The sequence below is a fragment of the Anomaloglossus baeobatrachus genome, chromosome 1, assembly GCF_048569485.1.
Source record: "Anomaloglossus baeobatrachus isolate aAnoBae1 chromosome 1, aAnoBae1.hap1, whole genome shotgun sequence".
Classification (NCBI taxonomy): domain Eukaryota; kingdom Metazoa; phylum Chordata; class Amphibia; order Anura; family Aromobatidae; genus Anomaloglossus; species Anomaloglossus baeobatrachus.
Window position 1 is genome coordinate 487,493,657 of NC_134353.1, and position 20,100 is coordinate 487,513,756.

Below are 20,100 nucleotides of genomic sequence, written 5' to 3' on the forward strand. Positions count from 1 at the left end.
ACGAGCGATGCTGCAGGGGAACGGTGAGTACTGTACACTGATTCACTGCTCCCCGCGCTGTTGATGATGCACGGGGTGCAGTGAATACAGCCGCACATGATCACTCCAGGCCGTAGTTGCCAGGGGTGATCATGCGAGTCGGCTGTTTATCCCCCGCCCCGTCCTTCTATGTTTGGATGTCTGGCAGCGTGCTGCCACGCCACTGCTCAGGCATTACTGTCTCTTGTGGGCTTGGCCCTTGCTGCTCCGGCAGTACCTCGTTTGCAGGCCGTGTTCCTGCCTTGCTGCTCCGGCAGTACCCCCGTCAACAGGCAGTGTTCCTGTCCCAGGTGAGCTCCTCAAGTCTCCTTTGGACTCACCTGGTTATTGAAAGCACACGTGCGTGGGCACCTCTGTGCTACCCTCGTGCCATATTCTCGTGACTTCCACTGGCACACGTGCGTGGGCACCTCTGTGCTTCCCCGTGCAACAGGTACACCGAGCCGTGAGATCTGTGCCATACAACCCTCACGGGTTAGGGCAGATCGGTGTACATAGATCGTCTGTGACATTCCAGACGATCGCTAGCAGCAACCCGCTCACTCTTCACCCACCATAGCGGCGGTCCCTTACACCGCACAGTGGACCTTGACCGGCGGAAGCAGTCCATTTCCCATCTTGGCACGCTTCCCCGGGTCCCCCTCGTAACATTACGGTCGCGCCAAAGGTCTGGCTATGGCTGAAGAGCAGCAGCAGTTGCTGCGTTATGTGCAGCAGTTGGAGTCACGATTGGCAGCAGTGGAGCAGTCTTCCTCCGATAAGACTACTCTGACGACAGTCGCCACCCAGGCGGCTACCCAGGCTGTGCTATTGGGCGGAAGGTCTCCTCGCCTTGCGCTTCCAGAGCGCTTTAGCGGCAACAGCTCTGAGTGCCGTGGTTTTATAAACCAGGTTACCACCTACTTAGAGCTGTCCGCGACTCTTTACGCTACCGAGAAGGCGAAGGTAGCCTTCGTCCAGTCCCTGCTCACAGGGAGAGCGCTGAAGTGGTCCACGCCGTTGTGGGAGCATGGAGATCGTGTGGTGAATAACTTAGCAGCTTATCTTGGGGCCATGAGAATGGTGTTCCTCGGGCCTCAAGTCACCCACGATTCCGCGCTGCGCCTCCTACGACTTCGGCAAGGGTCTGCTTCAGTCGGGGACTTTGCTGTACATTTTAGGACACTAACCGCAGAGCTGGACTGGCCGGATAAGGTCCTTGTCCCTGTGTTTTGGGAGGGCCTGGCAGGGTTTGTCAAAGACGCACTGGCCACACGTGAGGTGCCTGCCACTTTAGAGTCAGGTTGCCTCTCGCATAGACATCCGCCAGGCGGAGCGAAGGCTCGAGGTCTCTTTAGCACCCACGTCTTCTCGGCCTAAAAAGCGTCTGACTCCCGTCTTCCATCAGACAAGTCCCCCAGCCAGTCCTGTAGGCGACTCTGTGGAGTCAATGGAGGTGTCCAAGGTGGTCTCCTCTGCCCCAGGTTCTCGGTCTTGTGTCATCTGCTTTTCCTGTGGGCAGAGGGGACACATAGCTACCCGATGTCCCAAACCGTCGGGAAAAGACAGCGTCTAGTTTCTATCAGAGGGGGGACTCTAGACGCTACTTCTCCCTCTAGGTTGACTATCAGCGCCCAGTTGCAGTTCGGCACTACTCTCTTCTCTGCCCTGGCTTGCTTGGACTCAGGCGCTGAAGGCAATTTCATCTCGACCTCCCTGGCAACCCGATACTCAGTTCCCCTGGTTCTGTTGCCCAAGCCACTCAGGGTCCGGGTAGTCGACGGGTCCATACTACTCGATCCTATCACCCAGATCACCATCCCTCTCAGGATGGATGTACCACCGGGACACCATGAGCAGGTGTCCTTCCTGGTGCTTCCAGGGGGGACGGATGAGATCCTACTGGGTCTTCCCTGGTTGAGACAGCATGCTCCTATACTCAACTGGGCAACAGGGGAGATCTCATCCTGGGCAGGATCCTGTAGAGAGCACCTCGTGACTACCGAACCACCCGCTACCATTAGGTTGGTTGGGTCCTCAGGGAATACTGAGGGGCCGGGTTTACCGACACCTTATGAGGCCTACAGGGATGTCTTTTCCAAAAGGGCCGCAGATACTCTTCCTCCCCACCGGCCATATGATTGCCGAATAGACCTGAAGCCAGGCTCCGAGCCCCCCAGGGGCAGAGTGTATCCACTCTCTGCTCCAGAGACGGAGGCTATGTCCAAATATATTCAGGACAGCCTGGCGAAGGGGTTCATTCGCAAGTCTATTTCACCGGCTGGTGCAGGGTTCTTTTTTGTGCAGAAGAAGGAAGGGGATCTGCGCCCCTGTATCGATTACAGGGGATTAAATGCAATCACAATCAAGAACAAATACCCTTTGCCCCTCATTACTGAGCTATTTGATCGATTCCGCGGGGCAAAGGTCTTCACAAAGCTGGATCTACGCGGGGCGTATAATCTAGTGCGAGTCCGAAAGGGCGATGAGTGGAAGACCGCCTTTAACACCAGGGACGGTCACTACGAGTATCTAGTAATGCCCTTCGGACTCTGCAATGCCCCCGCCATATTTCAAGACTTTGTGAATGACATTTTCCGGGATTTGTATCTTTCCGTGGTTGCATACCTGGATGACATTCTTATCTTCTCCCCCGATCTTACCACCCATCGGAGGGATGTCATCCGAGTACTTAAGAGGCTCCGCACCCATTCGTTATATGCTAAGCTGGAAAAGTGCGTTTTTGAACAGGAATCCTTGCCGTTCCTGGGGTACATAGTGTCCAGTCAGGGGTTAGCAATGGATCCGGGGAAGTTGGAGACAGTGATGAACTGGCCTGAGCCCCGCTCGCTGAAGGCGATCCAGCGATTCTTGGGGTTTATCAATTATTATCGCCAGTTCATTCCCAACTTCTCGACGGTGGCAGCACCCATCATTGCCCTTACCCGCAAGGGCGCTAATCCCAAAGCATGGACACGGGAAACGGTAGAGGCATTTCACACTCTCAAAACATACTTCTCCAGAGCTCCCATCCTTCATCGTCCAGACATCTCCAAACCCTTCCTACTGGAGGTAGACGCCTCTTCGGTCGGTGCAGGTGCAGTCCTGTACCAGAAAAACGAACGAGGAAGGAAACATCCGTGTTTCTTTTTCTCCAAGACCTTTTCTCCGGCCGAGAGGAACTACTCCATAGGGGATAGGGAGTTACTGGCGATGAAACTAGCATTCCAGGAATGGCGGCATCTTCTGGAGGGTGCGAAGCATCCATTTGAGGTTTTTTCTGACCACAAAAACCTCACATACCTCCAGACAGCACAACGCCTGAACCCAAGGCAGGCCCGTTGGTCTTTATTCTCCCGGTTCCGCTTTATTATCCGCCACCTGGCCGGTGAGAAGAACGTACGGGCCGATGCCTTGTCATGTTGTATGGTTGTGTTGGAGGAGGACGAGGAGGAGCCTCGTCTTATACTACCCCCGGACAGCTTGAGGATGGTCACTCCCACTTCTTTGGACCAGGTGCCACCTGGCAAAACCCTCGTTCCCCCTGAACTACGGAACGAGGTGCTATCGTGGGCCCATGCCTCCAAGGTCGGGGGTCACTTCGGGGTCAAAAGGACCAGAGACCTGGTGACCAGGCATTATTGGTGGCCGAGACTACCCCAGGACATACAGGAATATGTGGGAGCCTGTATGTCGTGTGCTCGGAATAAGCCGTCCCGGCAGAGACCGGCAGGTCTTCTTCACCCACTGCCAGTGCCGGATCGTCCCTGGGAAGTGCTAGGGATGGACGTCATGGGAGATCTGCCCAAGTCAGCAGGGCACAGGGTCGTATGGGTCATCACGGACCACTTTTCTAAAATGGTCCACTTGGTGCCTCTCCCACGACTCCCGACGTCACGTGCTCTCGCCACCTTGTTCATTCGGCATGTATTTAGGTTGCATGGCATGCCTGACAAGGTGGTGAGCGACCGGGGTCCCCAGTTCGCGTCTCGCTTCTGGAGAGAGCTCTGTAAGCTCCTGCAGATAGAGCTGAACATCTCCTCTGCATACCATCCCGAGACCAATGGACTAGTGGAGAGGACTAATCAGACCTTGGTAACTTACCTCCGCCATTTTATATCCGCGCACCACGACAACTGGGCTAACCTCCTTCCTTGGGCCGAATTTGCCATTAACAATTCGGTCCATGAATCCTCTGGCCAGACCCCGTTCCTACTCAATGACGGACAACATCCCAGAATCCCGGTTCCGATGCCCATTACGTCACCCGATACTAGAGTGGAGGATTGGGCGACCAAGGCCCGGGAGATCTGGGATGACACCCAAGAGGCTCTTAAAAAGGCTAAAGACCGGATGGTGACAACGGCTGATGTTCGCCGCCGCCCTGCACCATCCTTCGCCCCTGGTGACCTAGTATGGCTGTCCTCTAAAAATGTTAACCTACGGGTACAGGCAGCCAAATTCGCCCCTAGGTATCTGGGTCCGTTTTAAAGTACTATAGCAGGTAAACCCAGTGGCATATCGACTCCAGCTCCCTCCACGCTGGGCTATAGCCAACACCTTTCACGTGTCCCTCCTGAAACCCGTACGACTTAATAAATTCTCGGGGTCCCTGCCGGTTCAAACCGACTCCCCGTCCGACGACCCTGAGGTGGCAAAACTTGTGGAGACAAAAGTCATACAGGGCAAGAGGTACTACCTCGTGGAGTGGGCCGGCCGTGGTCCGGAGCATAGATCCTGGGAGTTGGAGGATCATATCCGCGCCCCGGGTTTGATAGCGGCCTTCGAGCACGGACAGGGGGGAGGGCCTAGACGGGGGGGGTAATGTTACATCTCGTGGCTCTCCTGAGGCAAGGACTGAGGCAGTCTCCCATTCCTTGCCTGCCACGAGCATTCCTGCTCAGCAGCGCCGAAGGTCTGCCAGACTGCGTAGTGTGCAGGAGATACCTTCTCAGAGAGGCAGCAGAAGGGTGACACCTAGTGGTTCTCCTGTTACAAGGAGTGAAGTGGTCTCCCATTCCTGGCCTGCCGCAGACTCTCCTGCTCAGCGGCCCCGAAGGTCTGCGAGGCTGCGCAATGTGCAGAGGTTTACTGCTCAGGGAAGCAGTGAGATTCCCGTTATCTCTCCACATTGTGAGACCGAGGATCCCGCCTCTATTTCCCAGAGGCAGGAGGGTGAGCATGTGCAATGCGTGGTGGGTCCTGATTCGCTCACTGACTTCACACGGCTTGATGACAAGGCTGGTGACGTGGTGAATCCTGACTGGCCAGGCTGGGACGTCGTGGACCCTGATTGGGTCAAGTCCGTCATCTCCGCCTCGCGGCCGCCCTCGGGTGGAGCTGCACCTCCTTAAAAGCTCCCCCTGCCATCATGGCGGCGCGCGACCGTCCTTCTATGTTTGGATGTCTGGCAGCGTGCTGCCACGCCACTGCTCAGGCATTACTGTCTCTTGTGGGCTTGGCCCTTGCTGCTCCGGCAGTACCTCGTTTGCAGGCCGTGTTCCTGCCTTGCTGCTCCGGCAGTACCCCCGTCAACAGGCCGTGTTCCTGTCCCAGGTGAGCTCCTCAAGTCTCCTTTGGACTCACCTGGTTATTGAAAGCACACGTGCGTGGGCACCTCTGTGCTACCCTCGTGCCATATTCTCGTGACTTCCACTGGCACACGTGCGTGGGCACCTCTGTGCTTCCCCGTGCAACAGGTACACCGAGCCGTGAGATCTGTGCCATACAACCCTCACGGGTTAGGGCAGATCGGTGTACATAGATCGTCTGTGACATTCCAGACGATCGCTAGCAGCAACCCGCTCACTCTTCACCCACCATAGCGGCGGTCCCTTACACCGCACAGTGGACCTTGACCGGTGGAAGCAGTCCATTTCCCATCTTGGCACGCTTCCCCGGGTCCCCCTCGTAACATATATGTATGTATATATATATATATATATATATCTATATGTATATCTATATGTATATCTATATGTATATCTATATGTATATCTATATGTATATGTATATGTATATCTATATGTATATCTATATGTATATCTATATCTATATCTATATCTATATCTATATCTGTGTGTGTATATATGTGTATATATATATATATATAATGTGTGTGTATATATATATACACACATACACATACGCACGCTGCTGGGGGCAGGTAAACGCTGATCTCCCGCTCATATAATATACCCCCCCACCCCGTGTATTCGGCTTATAAGACGCACCCCCTACTTTCCCCCCAAATTTGGGGGAACAAAAGTGCGTCTTAGCGAAAAATACGGTATGTGGTCATTTTTACCTATTTCCCCCTTTTTGGAGCTAAAACATTTTAATGATAAAAATGTAATTCTTTTTCTTCCCTTAGGATATATGCGCACGCTGCAGTTTTTGTTGCTTTTGTTAGTTGATACACACGGCACTTCTGGGGTGGTGCTCAAGTAGGGTCCAAAACCGTGTCAAGTAGATGTAGAAACTTGGCACTCAAAATAAGTGTGAATAGTGGTCTTTTATTGAGAAGAACTTGTAGGAAAAGCACAAGCACAGATGTTTCGGTCAAAGACCTTCATCAGTGTGTGTGTGCAGGGGGTCATCAGAAGGTATAGCAACTTGGCAACTGGCGTAGTTAGGTATGACGCGGTGTATGTTCTCATTGTGGGAACTTAGCCAAAATTAATGTGTGCCACATATGGAGGCATTGAAAATCTGTCGATGCTTAATTAACTGTAATGAAGGTTCAAGTGTCTAGGATGAAATAATAATAACAATAAAAACTGGCTAAAAGTATTTTTTGTTTTTATAAATATTTGTCTCACAAGTTGGTCACACACACTAATGGTTTGTTTGTTTTTTTTTGTTTTTTTTTTTTTTTTACCAGGTTGGAGAATCTACATTTCACACAGACCGCTGGGTGACCCCTACACTTAATGAACTTTACAATTTACGGCCTCGAAAGGAGTTGAATAAGGCAAAGTATGAATTTCAGTGGCATGTTTGAGCCACAATTGGAATATGTATTTAAACTTGAAATAAAACCTTCTTTAAACTGTCGTTTTGTCTTCCAATAAAAAAAAAAAAATAAACATATTACATCCATCTTAATGACCTGTCAGGACGACTGCACACTGATTAAACATATTTTGAGATGTGCCGTTATAAGCACAAATACCTGTCCGTTGAGGAGCACCGCTGTGATGACATTAAATAAATCTTCACTGACTGAACACGATGAGGGAAGGGAGAGTTTCTTGTTTCAGTGCTTGGCAGAACAGGTATACCTTCTCAGTCAGTTCTTTTGAGTTCATCACAATTTCTGTTTTGCTTGTCCACCCACTTTTTGAATAATGACCACAGGTTCTCATTGGGAATGAGAGCTGTGGTGTTTTGCTCACCTAGCTACTTAAAAAGATATGGTCTTGAGAGCTTACAGTTAAGCAGTTTCTCCTTTTTTTCCTGGGGGTGGGCACTACTACTTGAGTGACAGTTATGTAGTCGCAGTGAAGAATGAAGCTGTTCGCCATATTACTACTATTCTTACAATTACTTATAGAAATACCAGGGCATTTGAACAAGCACATAGTTCATTGAGAGCTTGGATTAAGAGAACTGCTGTGGGGGTGCCAAGGGGATTTTATTTCTACATTACTCATAAGCCCTGTCAGGAGATGATTGAGGTGAACTGCTAACTGCTGTATAGAATTGAGCAGCTGGAGAGAGCTGGCTGGTATGTTAAGAGTTGACTCCTCTCCTTTGAATGTAGCTACCTCGCACTCTCGGCCAGCAACTATTAGCCAAGCTCTGTCTAAACCGACTATGCACCATGAAAGCTAAAAGCTCTCTTTACAGGGGAATTCCAGCAGATCAAAAAAGCAAATCTATTACAGACATGCTTGGTTTCATGCTGGTTAAAACCTCATTCACATGTCACTATTTAAATCTTAAAACCAAGAGAGGAACTTGCGTACATGTCATGTTTCTCCAAAAATTAAATGTGGAGCACAAAATATAAGACCCTAAGATTGGCTAGGGCTTATTTTAGGGGATGTCTTATTTTTCTTTCCATGAATAACAATCCACATTTATCCTTGAACAAAAAAAACAACCCATTTATTCAAATATAGTCATATTACATTCTGGAACATCACCATAACTCTCCAAACCCTGTGTGTAACATGTCTGTCTATTAATTATCTATCCATACACACATACTGCACATACATACAGAAAAGATGGATGCGGTCATGTATTGTGATATTTTGGCCAACAACCTCCTTCCCTCAATAAGAACATTGAAGATGGGTCATGGCTGGGTCTTCCAACATGACAATGACCAGAAACACACAGCCAGGGCTGCTAAGGAGTGGCTCTGTAAGAAGCATTTCAAGGTCCTGGCGTGGCCTAGCCAGTCTCCAGACCTGAACCCAGTAGAAAATCTTTGGAGGGATCTGAAACTCAATGTTGCTCAGTGACCGCCCCGAACCTGAAAGATCTGCAGAAGATCTGTATGAAGAAGTGACCTGAAAGATCTGGAGAAGATCTATGTGGAGCAGTGGGCCACTATCCCTGTTGCAGTGTGTGTAAACTTGGTCAAGAACTACAGGAAATGTCTGACCTCTGTACTTGGAAACAAAGGTTTCTCTACCAAATATTAAGTTCTGTTTTTCGATCGTGTCAAATACTTATTTCATGTAATAAAATACAAATTATGTAAAAAAAAAATCATACAATGTGATTTCTCTGGATTTTCTTTGTCGCTCCTAATTGGGAGACCCAGACAATTGGGTGTATAGCTACTGCCTCCGGAGGCCACACAAAGTACTACACTTAAAAGTGTAAGGCCCCTCCCCTTCTGGCTATACACCCCCCGTGGGATCACGGGCTCCTCAGTTTTATGCTTTGTGCGAAGGAGGCCAGACATCCACGCATAGCTCCACTGTTTAGTCAGCAGCAGCTGCTGACTATGTCGGATGGAAGAAAAGAGGGCCCATACTAGGGCCCCCAGCATGCTCCCTTCTCACCCCACTTTCTGTCGGCGGTGTTTGTTAAGGTTGAGGTACCCATGGCGGGTACGGAGGCTGGAGCCCACATGCTGATTCCTTCCCCATCCCCATTAGGGCTCTGGGTGAAGTGGGACTTTACCGGTCTCCGGGCACTGAGGCCGTGCTCCATCCACAGCCCCTGGAGGATCTGCTGGATACGGAGCGGAGTTTTCTCAGGGACAGGACCCTGCTCCATCAAGGTACTCCGTGTCCCCGTGCTTATCGCACGCACACTGCAGCCTTGCTGGGTGTGTTAGTGCGCCGGGGTAAACAGCGCTGCTGCGCTGGTGCCGTTACTCACTACAGCTCTGCTGAGTGAGGTGACTTTGTACGATCGGCCGATCCGGCCGCTGGGGTCAGTGTTTACTGGTCGCGGCTGGGATTTGTGGTGCGCCGGGGACTTCCGCGCTGGCCGTGCATATATGACGGCCGCGCTAGATTACTACAGTCCCCGGCTTTTGCGGCCTAGTTCGTATCGTTCCCGCCCCCGGACCTGCCAGTCAGGAGGAGGGCGGGACGCTGTACAGTCCAGCAGCGTTAAGAGCTGGAGTCTGTTTTACATACTCCAGCCCTCACACTAGGCACAGGGGGACGCAGTTTCCCGCTCTTTTGTTTGGGACGCCCACGGTCCGCCCCTCTTCACAGGACGCCGGCAGCCATTCCTGCCTGCACGCTGAACTGCGGAGGGGAGGCTGGGAGACCCAGACAAGGGATTCTACGATCTCACACCCGCTTTTCAGCAGGCGGTAAGCAGCCCTCAAGGGCTCTCCCCCACTTGTGCCATAGTGTACTTTGTATTTTGTGCTGGCAATACTCTGCACTGTACAGTCGCTGGTGGTTTTCTGCTATATACCCTCCTTAGATTTCACAAGGAGATAACAGCATGTCGTCCGTAAAAAGCAAAAGTGCCAAGGCACGGACTTTATATGCTGCTTGTACCGCATGTGGGGCTACTCTACCGGCAGGTTCCACTGACCCCCATTGTGTGCAGTGCTCGGCCCCTGTGGCAATTGCTCAGCCGGGGCCGCTGCTAGAGGTGACCCAGGGAGAACCACCTGTAAATGCTGTCCAGGTGACAGGGACGGAGTTTGCAGCTTTTGCTGACAGATTGTCTATGACTATGTCTAAAATTCTTGAAACATTGCAGTCTAGACCAGTAACTCAGACCATGGGCACCGTTGATCCATTGCCCCCTGGTCCCCCTCAGCTGGACCACTTCCTAGCTCCGGGGGTGTCATGTGCACCCCAGGGTGACGGCTCTGACTCGGACGACAGTCCCAGACAACCTAAGCGGGCTCGCTATGAGCGACCCTCAACTTCATCACACTGGTCAGGGTCCCAGCGGGACGACTCTCTGTGTGATGAGGCGGATGTAACTGATCAGGAGTCTGATGCTGGGGCCGCTCTCAATCTAGATACCCCGGATGGTGACGCCATAGTGAATGATCTTATAGCGTCCATCAATAGGATGTTAGACATTTCTCCACCAGCTCCTCTTGCGGAGGAGGCAGCTTCACAGCAGGAGAAATTCCATTTCAGGTATCCCAAGCGTAAATTAAGCACGTTTCTGGACCACTCTGACTTTAGAGACGCAATCCAGAAACACCACGCTTATCCAGATAAGCGTTTTTCTAAACGGCTTAAAGATACACGCTATCCTTTTCCCCCTGACGTGGTCAAGGGCTGGACACAGTGTCCCAAGGTGGACCCTCCAATCTCCAGGCTTGCAGCCAGATCTCTAGTTGCAGTGGAAGATGGGGCGGCACTTAAAGATGCCACTGACAGACAGATGGAGCTCTGGTTAAAATCCATCTATGAAGCTATTGGAGCGTCGTTGGCGCCAGCATTCGCAGCCGTATGGGCACTCCAAGCTATTTCAGCTGGGCTTACACACGTACATCTGCTCCGCAGGTGGCACCCTTGACCTCTCAAATGTCTGCATTCGCGTCTTACGCGATTAATGCTGTCCTAGACTCTACGAGCCGTACGGCGGTGGCGTCAGCCAACTCTGTGGTTTTACGCAGAGCCCTGTGGTTGAGAGAATGGAAGGCAGATTCTTCTTCCAAGAAGTGCTTAACCAGTTTGCCTTTTTCTCGTGACCGATTGTTTGGTGAGCGTTTGGATGAAATCATTAAACACTCCAAGGGTAAGGATTCATCCTTACCTCAGCCCAGACAAAACAAACCTCAACAGAGGAGGGGACAGTCTGGTTTTCGGTCCTTTCGAGGCTCAGGCAGGTCCCAATTCTACTCGTCCAAAAGGACTCAAAAGGATCAGAGGGGCTCAGATTCTTGGCGGACTCAATCACGCCCAAAAAAGCCAGCCGGAAGAACCGTTACCAAGACGGCTTCCTCATGACTCTCAGCCTCCTCTCTCCGCATCCTCGGTCGGTGGCAGGCTCTCCCGCTTTGGCGACATTTGGTTGTCACAGGTCAAAGACCGTTGGGTGAGAGACATTCTGTCTCACGGGTACAGGATAGAGTTCTGCTCTCGTCCTCCAACTCGCTTCTTCAGAACTTCCCCACCGCCCGACCGAGCCGATGCTCTGCTGCAAGCGGTGTCCGCTCTAAAGGCGGAAGGAGTGGTGACTTCTGTTCCTCTTCAGGAACAAGGTCACGGTTTTTACTCCAATTTGTTTGTGGTGCCAAAGAAAGATGGGTCGTTCCGTCCCGTCCTGGATCTAAAGCTGCTAAACAAACACGTAAAAACCAGGAGGTTCAGGATGGAATCTCTCCGCTCCGTTATCGCCTCAATGTCTCAAGGAGATTTCCTAGCATCAATAGACATCAAGGATGCTTATCTCCACGTGCCAATTGCGCCAGAGCATCAGCGTTTTCTACGCTTCGTTATAGGAAGCGAACACCTGCAGTTCGTAGCTCTACCTTTCGGGCTGGCGACAGCCCCTCGGGTCTTCACCAAGGTCATGGCAGCAGTAGTAGCAGTCCTGCACTCGCAAGGTCACTCCGTGATCCCGTATTTGGACGATCTACTTATCAAGGCACCCTCTCAAGAGGCATGCCAACACAGCCTGAACGTGGCACTGAAGACTCTCCAGAGTTTCGGGTGGATTATCAACTTTTCAAAGTCAAATCTAACCCCGACCCAATCACTAACATATCTTGGCATGGAGTTTCATACTCTCTCAGCGATAGTGAAACTTCCACTGGACAAACAGTGCTCGCTACAGATAGGGGTGCAATCTCTCCTTCAGGGCCAGTCGCACCCCTTGAGGCGCCTCATGCACTTCCTAGGGAAGATGGTAGCAGCAATGGAAGCAGTTCCTTTTGCGCAGTTTCATCTGCGTCCACTACAATGGGACATTCTCCGCCAATGGGACGGGAAGTCGACGTCCCTCGACAGGGAGGTCTCCCTCTCTCAGGCAGCCAAGGAATCTCTCCGGTGGTGGCTTCTTCCCACCTCATTGTCAAAAGGAAAGTCGTTCCTACCCCCATCCTGGGCAGTGGTCACGACAGATGCGAGTCTATCAGGGTGGGGAGCAGTGTTTCTCCACCACAGGGCTCAGGGTACGTGGACTCGGAAAGAGTCCACCCTTCAGATCAATGTTCTGGAGATCAGAGCAGTCTATCTTGCCCTACAAGCCTTCCAACAGTGGCTGGAAGGCAAGCAGATCCGAATTCAGTCGGACAACTCCACAGCGGTGGCATACATCAACCACCAAGGGGGAACACGCAGTCGGCAAGCCTTCCAGGAAGTCCGGCGGATTCTGACGTGGGTGGAAGACACGGCATCCACCATATCCGCCGTTCACATCCCAGGCGTAGAAAACTGGGAAGCAGACTTTCTCAGTCGCCAGGGCATGGACGCAGGGGAATGGTCCCTTCACCCGAACGTGTTTCAGGAGATCTGTCGCCGCTGGGGGATGCCGGACGTCGACCTGATGGCGTCACGGCACAACAACAAGGTCCCGGTTTTCATGGCACGGTCTCACGATCACCGAGCTCTGGCGGCAGACGCCTTAGTTCAAGATTGGTCGCAGTTCCGGCTACCGTATGTGTTCCCACCTCTGGCATTGTTGCCCAGAGTGCTCCGCAAAATCAGGTCCGACTGCCGCCGCGCCATTCTCGTCGCTCCAGACTGGCCAAGGAGGTCGTGGTACCCGGATCTGTGGCACCTCACGGTAGGCCATCCGTGGGCACTACCAGACCGTCCAGACTTGCTGTCTCAAGGGCCGTTTTTCCATCTGAATTCTGCGGCCCTGAACCTGACTGTGTGGCCATTGAGTCCTGGATCCTAGCGGCCTCAGGTTTTTCTCATGAAGTGGTTGCCACCATGAGACAGGCTAGGAAACCATCCTCCGCCAAGATCTACCACAGGACGTGGAGGATATTCCTATCTTGGTGCTCGGCTCAGGGAGTTTCTCCCTGGCCTTTTGCATTGCCTACTTTTCTTTCCTTCCTGCAGTCTGGGTTGGAAAAAGGTTTGTCGCTTGGCTCCCTTAAGGGTCAAGTCTCCGCGCTATCCGTATTTTTTCAGAAACGCCTGGCGCGACTTCCTCAGGTACGCACGTTCCTGCAAGGGGTTTGTCATATCGTCCCCCCTTACAAGCGGCCATTGGAGCCCTGGGACCTGAACAAGGTTCTAATTGCTCTCCAAAAGCCGCCTTTCGAGCCTATGAAGGAGGTTTCCCTTTCTCGTCTTTCACAGAAAGTGGCCTTTCTAGTGGCGGTCACGTCTCTTCGGAGAGTGTCCGAGCTGGCGGCGTTATCATGCAGATCTCCATTCCTGGTGTTTCACCAGGACAAGGTAGTTCTGCGTCCAATTCCAGAATTTCTTCCCAAGGTGGTATCTTCCTTTCATCTCAATCAAGATATCACTTTACCGTCTTTGTGTCCGCATCCAGTTCACCAATTTGAAAAGGGTTTGCATTTATTGGATCTGGTGAGAGCACTCAGGATCTACATTTCCCGCACGGCGTCTCTGCGCCGCTCGGATGCACTCTTTGTCCTTGTCGCTGGTCAGCGTAAAGGGTCGCAAGCTTCCAAATCCACCCTTGCGCGTTGGATCAAGGAACCAATTCTTCACACCTACCGTTCTGCTGGGCTTCCGATTCCATCAGGACTGAAAGCCCATTCTACCAGAGCCGTGGGTGCGTCCTGGGCATTACGGCACCAGGCTACGGCTCAGCAGGTGTGCCAGGCGGCTACCTGGTCGAGTCTGCACACTTTTACCAAGCATTATCAGGTGCATACCTACGCTTCGGCGGATGCCGGCCTAGGTAGACAAGTCCTTCAGGCGGCGGTGGCTCACCTGTAGGAAAGGGCTGTTTGACGGCCCTATCACGAGGTATTCTTTTACCCACCCAGGGACTGCTTTTGGACGTCCCAATTGTCTGGGTCTCCCAATTAGGAGCGACAAAGAAGAAGGGAATTTTGTTTACTTACCGTAAATTCCTTTTCTTCTAGCTCCAATTGGGAGACCCAGCACCCGCCCTGTTTTTCTTAGGAAATTTGTTTTTTTCGGGTGCACATGTTGTTCATGTTGAACAGTTCAGTTCTCCGAGGTTGTTTCTCGGGTTGAATTTGTATTTAAAACAGTTATTGGCTTTCCTCCTTCTTGCTTTTGCACTAAAACTGAGGAGCCCGTGATCCCACGGGGGGGTGTATAGCCAGAAGGGGAGGGGCCTTACACTTTTAAGTGTAGTACTTTGTGTGGCCTCCGGAGGCAGTAGCTATACACCCAATTGTCTGGGTCTCCCAATTGGAGCTAGAAGAAAAGGAATTTACGGTAAGTAAACAAAATTCCCTTCTTTTTATTCTGTCTGTCACAGTTGAAGTGTACCTAGGATAAAAATTACAGACCTCTCCATTCTTTGTAGGTGGGAAAACTTGCAAAATTGGCAGTGTATCAAATACTTATTTTCCCCACTGTGTAAATATTTATATATATTTTGAATAAAATGTGTTTGTTCATGTCAGTATAATTGCAGCGGATACCAATCATGTTGCCAGGTCATTTTTACCACACAATGTTGTAGAACTGAATCCCCCAAAACCTGGCAAATTATGTTTGTATCTTGTTTTTGATTCTCCAATTCATTGAACGTCCGATTTTTGGTTTTTCAAAATCTTTCAGTACCTTTTTATGGTAAAATGAAAGTTATGTCAATGTAAAAATAAAAAGTTATGACTCAGAAGCACAATAGAACAAAAACAATACTCAAACCAAAAATGGTGCAGCTTTCAAGCAGTTAGTGTGCCCCTTTTTTTTTTTTTTCCTTTTAGACACCGTGTGTCTTTGAACATGGCATTCAAGTCAAATACTATTTTTTGTTTTCAGTGTAATTATGCCATTAAAAAGTATTTTATATATTTTTTTTATTTTGTAATAATCAGCACAGACATCAGTTGTGGCCTAGGAGAATACAGTAGAGGTCATCCGGTAAGTTGAGCTATGTGTCTACAAGCTTGAAATAGATTATCTCCCCCCTCAATTAAAAAAATAAAATGAGAAAAATCACTTTCCTTTCATGGGACCTTCTACCTGGAAAAAAAACAATTGACGACCAGTATGGTGAACATTCACTGAAAGCATAGCGTACAAGTGTAGTAACATAAATAATTTACGTAGATATTTTTTTGTGTCTTTTCAAGCAATGCATATCACATTGTGGACTTCAACGCACAGTCACCAGTATGATTCCAGAACCAAGTTCAGTAAGGCATTGAATTATTAGGTCAGGGCAAACCCTGGTATTTAGGACTCATCGGGAGAGATGTATAAAATCTGATACAAAGGCAGTTGTCTGAATAACACCAGCCTCTTTATAAACAGCAATAGCCTTAAAACTTTTGGTACATAGAGCACAAAAAATTCTCCAAAGTATTGGGCTAAAAAATTACTTTATTGTACAGAATTTGACATATACAAAAATGGATAGAAATATTAAAATACAAATACAAAAAGCTGCTATACCAAAACAGATTGTAATTAGTTTATATAATATATATCATTATTATTTTCATGATTTAGTCACATGTTTATGGTGAAATTTAATGGTTAAATTATATATATATGTCCAAAACTGTATATAGAAAATTATATAATATACAGTGCAGTTAAATTAATTACTAAGAATTATCAACTACATGTGCACATTAGTGCATTCTGCAAAGTAGTATCTATTTATACATGTCAGTCAAAAAAGTGCTAAGTGCCAAAATATTTAACATGAACAATAGAGGACTGCATTACTTACATAGAGTACTTCCACCACATCTGGTCACCTCCAGGGCTGTGGAGTCGGTAAGCCAAACCTTCGACTCCGACTCCTCAAATTCTCTTGCACCGACTCCGACTCCGGCTCCGACTCCGGCTCCGACTCCGACTCCTACATATATTGCTTATAGTTAGGTGAAAAATTTATTGTAGTACATGAATATGTGTATGTGAACATCAGACATTTAATAATTTTTATGATACAATAATCAAGATATTTGGATAGAACATAAAATATATTTATTGGAATACAACTTTAGAACACAAAAAACTGTAATAAATTGTAAATATGTAATACACTATGTAATATACAGTAGATTACATATATATCTTGTGTGTGTGTATATACACTGTATATAAATATATATATTATATATATTACATATTTACAATTTATTAGTTTTTTTGTGTTCTAAAGTTGTATTCCAATAAATATTTTATGTTCTATCCAAATATCTTGATTATTGTATCATAAAAACAATTAAATGTCTGATGTTCACATTGTACTACAATAAATTTTTCACTTAAATATAAGCATTATACTAAATGTTGTTATTTAGTAAAATATTCAGCACATTCTGCATTGCACTCCTGTCCCCAATTTATTATATATTTTAGGAGTCGGAGTCGGTGCATTTTATACCGACTCCGACTCCGACTCTGACTCCACCAAAATGAGCTCCGACTCCGACTCCACGACTCCGACTCCGACTCCACAGCCCTGGTCACCTCAACATATGTTTTAAAATAACGTCTTCCTCAGGAGGTGTGGTCTCAACTAAAACACGTCAGGTTTATATATGGCATAGAGCCAATCACAACTGTGAGGTCCTGTCACATGTCCATCTGGTCAGCTATACTAACAATGATTAATGAGCCAGTGTGTCTGCGTGACGTTCGTCAGTAATCAGAAAGATCTGACAGCCTAGCACTTAAGGCTAATAAGCGACGTTAATAAATTCTGCGTTCCACCGGATCGGTAAGTGGAACGCAAACGTCATGTATAGAAGGCCGTGCTTTGCTGTCATGTGAGTATTTTGCCGGCGAATGCGCATTGAGCCGTGCTCTGTACAAGGAAGTGCCATGCCTCGGACTGCGGGAGAGAAGCGTTCCCCATCGCCTAGCGACGGAGCAGACGCATCTCTCTCTATTATGCCGGAGCATAAGCACCTTACAGAGGACCGGTTCAAAGGAATGCGCGTATACTCGCAATGATTATAACACATCGCCAGATACATATTACAAAGCAATACAAACAAAGCTAATGCATAATAATAAATATAAGAACAATATAAACTGCATAATTAAATATAATAAAACCAAATGCATGGATAATAGAAAAAAGTGTAGGTAAAATACAATTATAAGTATATTGTATACAGTAAACAAGTGAATACAAGTGCATAAATAAAACAATTTGTTTATATAAATAGACAAGATATTTTTACAAAAATAATATAATACTGTCGTTAGAAAAATCTTCAAAGGGACATCAAGGCTGTTACGGTAATCATTCAGATGACCAAAGGACTCTGACTTATAGCAGAATAATCTGTAATAAAAAATTAGCATTAATACTTAAAACAAAACAATCATAAAACCTACAGCCTAAAAACCCAAATTACTTAGGATTGAATAATGAAGTAAATCTACATTAATTAGGTAGAAATATAGGCCTATATATTGAAACCACTTTTAAGGAGGAGGAATTCTATAAAAAGGAGACAAATCCAAAATTTTCATTTAGTCCTTTGGGAGATACAGTGTCTAATCTGTATATCCATCGGCTTTCTATTTGGGATAAGGTTTTGAAAAGATCATCCTCTATTACCCAGAGAGACTTGATCAATGGCCATGATACGTAGTTTTGAGGCATCAGATTCATGAAATGTTTTAAAATGTTTTGCCAACGTTTTCAATTGCTCAAATGTATTTGCTGTCTTGGCCTTCTCTATATCTCGTATGTGCTTCCGATCTCTGACTTTGAGTTCTCTAGTGGTCATGCCAATATAGATTTTTTTGCATGCGCATACCGCATGGCATACTACCCCTTTAGAAGCACAAGTCATGTGATTGACAATCTGATAAGTACGGGTACCGTCGGAAGTTGTAAACGTTTTACTTTTAATCAAATTTTGACATCCTTTGCACATTTTGCAAGGAAAAAAGTCCTGATTATTAGATGGCAATTTATTCTTAGGAGTAGCCAAATAATGGCTTTTGACCAATATATCGCCCAAATTTTTTGCTCGCCTAGCTGTAATCATCGGTTTAGGAGAGAGGATTTTTTTCAGAATTTGATCTGTAAACAAAATTTTCCATTGTTTATTAATGATAGATTGAAACTCATCCCACTGGCTGTTTAATGTGATGAGTCTCACGCCATCATTAGCCTTATCATTACGTGTTTTTTCCCGATACAGTAGGTCATCCCTTGAAGCATTTTTTGCCTTATTGTAACCATAGCGTATAATTCTGTGACTGTATCCACGAGCTCTAAATCTCTCATAGAGCTCTCTTGACTGTTGCCGGAACTCGTCATCCGAGGAACAAATCCAACTTACCCTGAGGAATTGGCTGTAAGGTATCCCTCGAATAGTGCTGGGTGGATGTGCAGAATCTGCTCTCAATAAATTGTTTGTTGCAGATGATTTTCTGAAGATCGATGTCTCTAGGTAACCTCTTTCAGTGCTCCTAATGTCTGTCCAAAAAGCTCAATCTACAACCAGATTGATAAGTCAATTTAATATTAATAGTGTTTTGATTGAGTTGGTCCAATAAACATCTGGAGTTCTGAAGCTGTATCTTCCCACAAAAACCAAACATCATTGATGTAGCGTATCCAATTATGGACACACTCCATCTGATCTGAAGGATTTGAAAATAACAGCTCCCTTTCCCAAGCCCCAAGGAATAGATTGGCATATGAGGGGGCACATTGCTGTTCCCTGGAGCTGGAGATAGGTTTGATCTTTAAAAGTAAAGCAATTATGCGTAAGGACGAATTCTAGCAAGGTCAAGAGAAGCTCTATCAGTGGTTGGTCCACGTTGCTATTCCTCAAGAACCATGATACAGCTTTTAAACCATCTACATGACATATTGAGGTGTACAAGCTCTCTATATCTGCAGTGACCATGATCATGTCATCCTGCAGATATATATTATCAAAGTTATCAAGAGCTGCTGTCGTATCTTTTATATACGATGGAAGGCTAGATACTATTGGCTTCAGATATAATTCAATTAATTGGCACACATTTTCACATAGTCCACTATTTCCTGACACTATTGGTCTTCGTGGGGGATCAACCATATTTTTATGTAGTTTGGGTTTCAGGTAAAATGTTGGGATTTTGGGTTTGAATGAAATGATGGCATCACATTTCATTGTCATATAGCTCTCTATATCTGCAGTGACCATGATCATGTCATCCTGCAGATATCATAGTATCATAGTTTTTAAGGTTGAAGGGAGACTCTAAAGGTCCAGTCACACTAAGCAACTTACCAGCGATCCCAACAACGATAGGGATCGCTGGTAAGTTGCTAGGAGGTTGCTGGTGAGATGTCACACTGCGACGCTCCAGCGATCCCACCAGCAACCTGACCTGGCAGGGATCGCTGGAGCGTGGCTACACGAGTTGCTGGTGAGCTCACCAGCAACCAGTGACCAGCCACACGTGCAGAGAGCAGGGAGCAGCGCACACTGAGCGCTGGCTCCTTGCTCTCCTAGTTACAGCACACATCGGGTTAATTACCCGATGTGTCCTGCAGCTACATGTGCACAGAGCAGGGAGCAGC

The 20,100-nt window shown here is 47.8% G+C and overlaps 1 protein-coding gene across 1 annotated transcript in view; it reads left to right on the forward strand.

Moving 5' to 3' along the window:
• Positions 1–7,074, forward strand: part of NDUFA13 (NADH:ubiquinone oxidoreductase subunit A13) — a 52,291-nt gene extending 45,217 nt beyond the window's left edge. Inside the window, exon 5 of the mRNA XM_075315451.1 lies at positions 6,902–7,074. Within this exon, the coding sequence (XP_075171566.1) occupies positions 6,902–7,021 (120 nt within the window). The 3' untranslated portion in view covers positions 7,022–7,074. The remainder of the gene's footprint in view (positions 1–6,901) is intronic.
• The last annotated feature ends 13,026 nt before the right edge of the window (positions 7,075–20,100 follow it).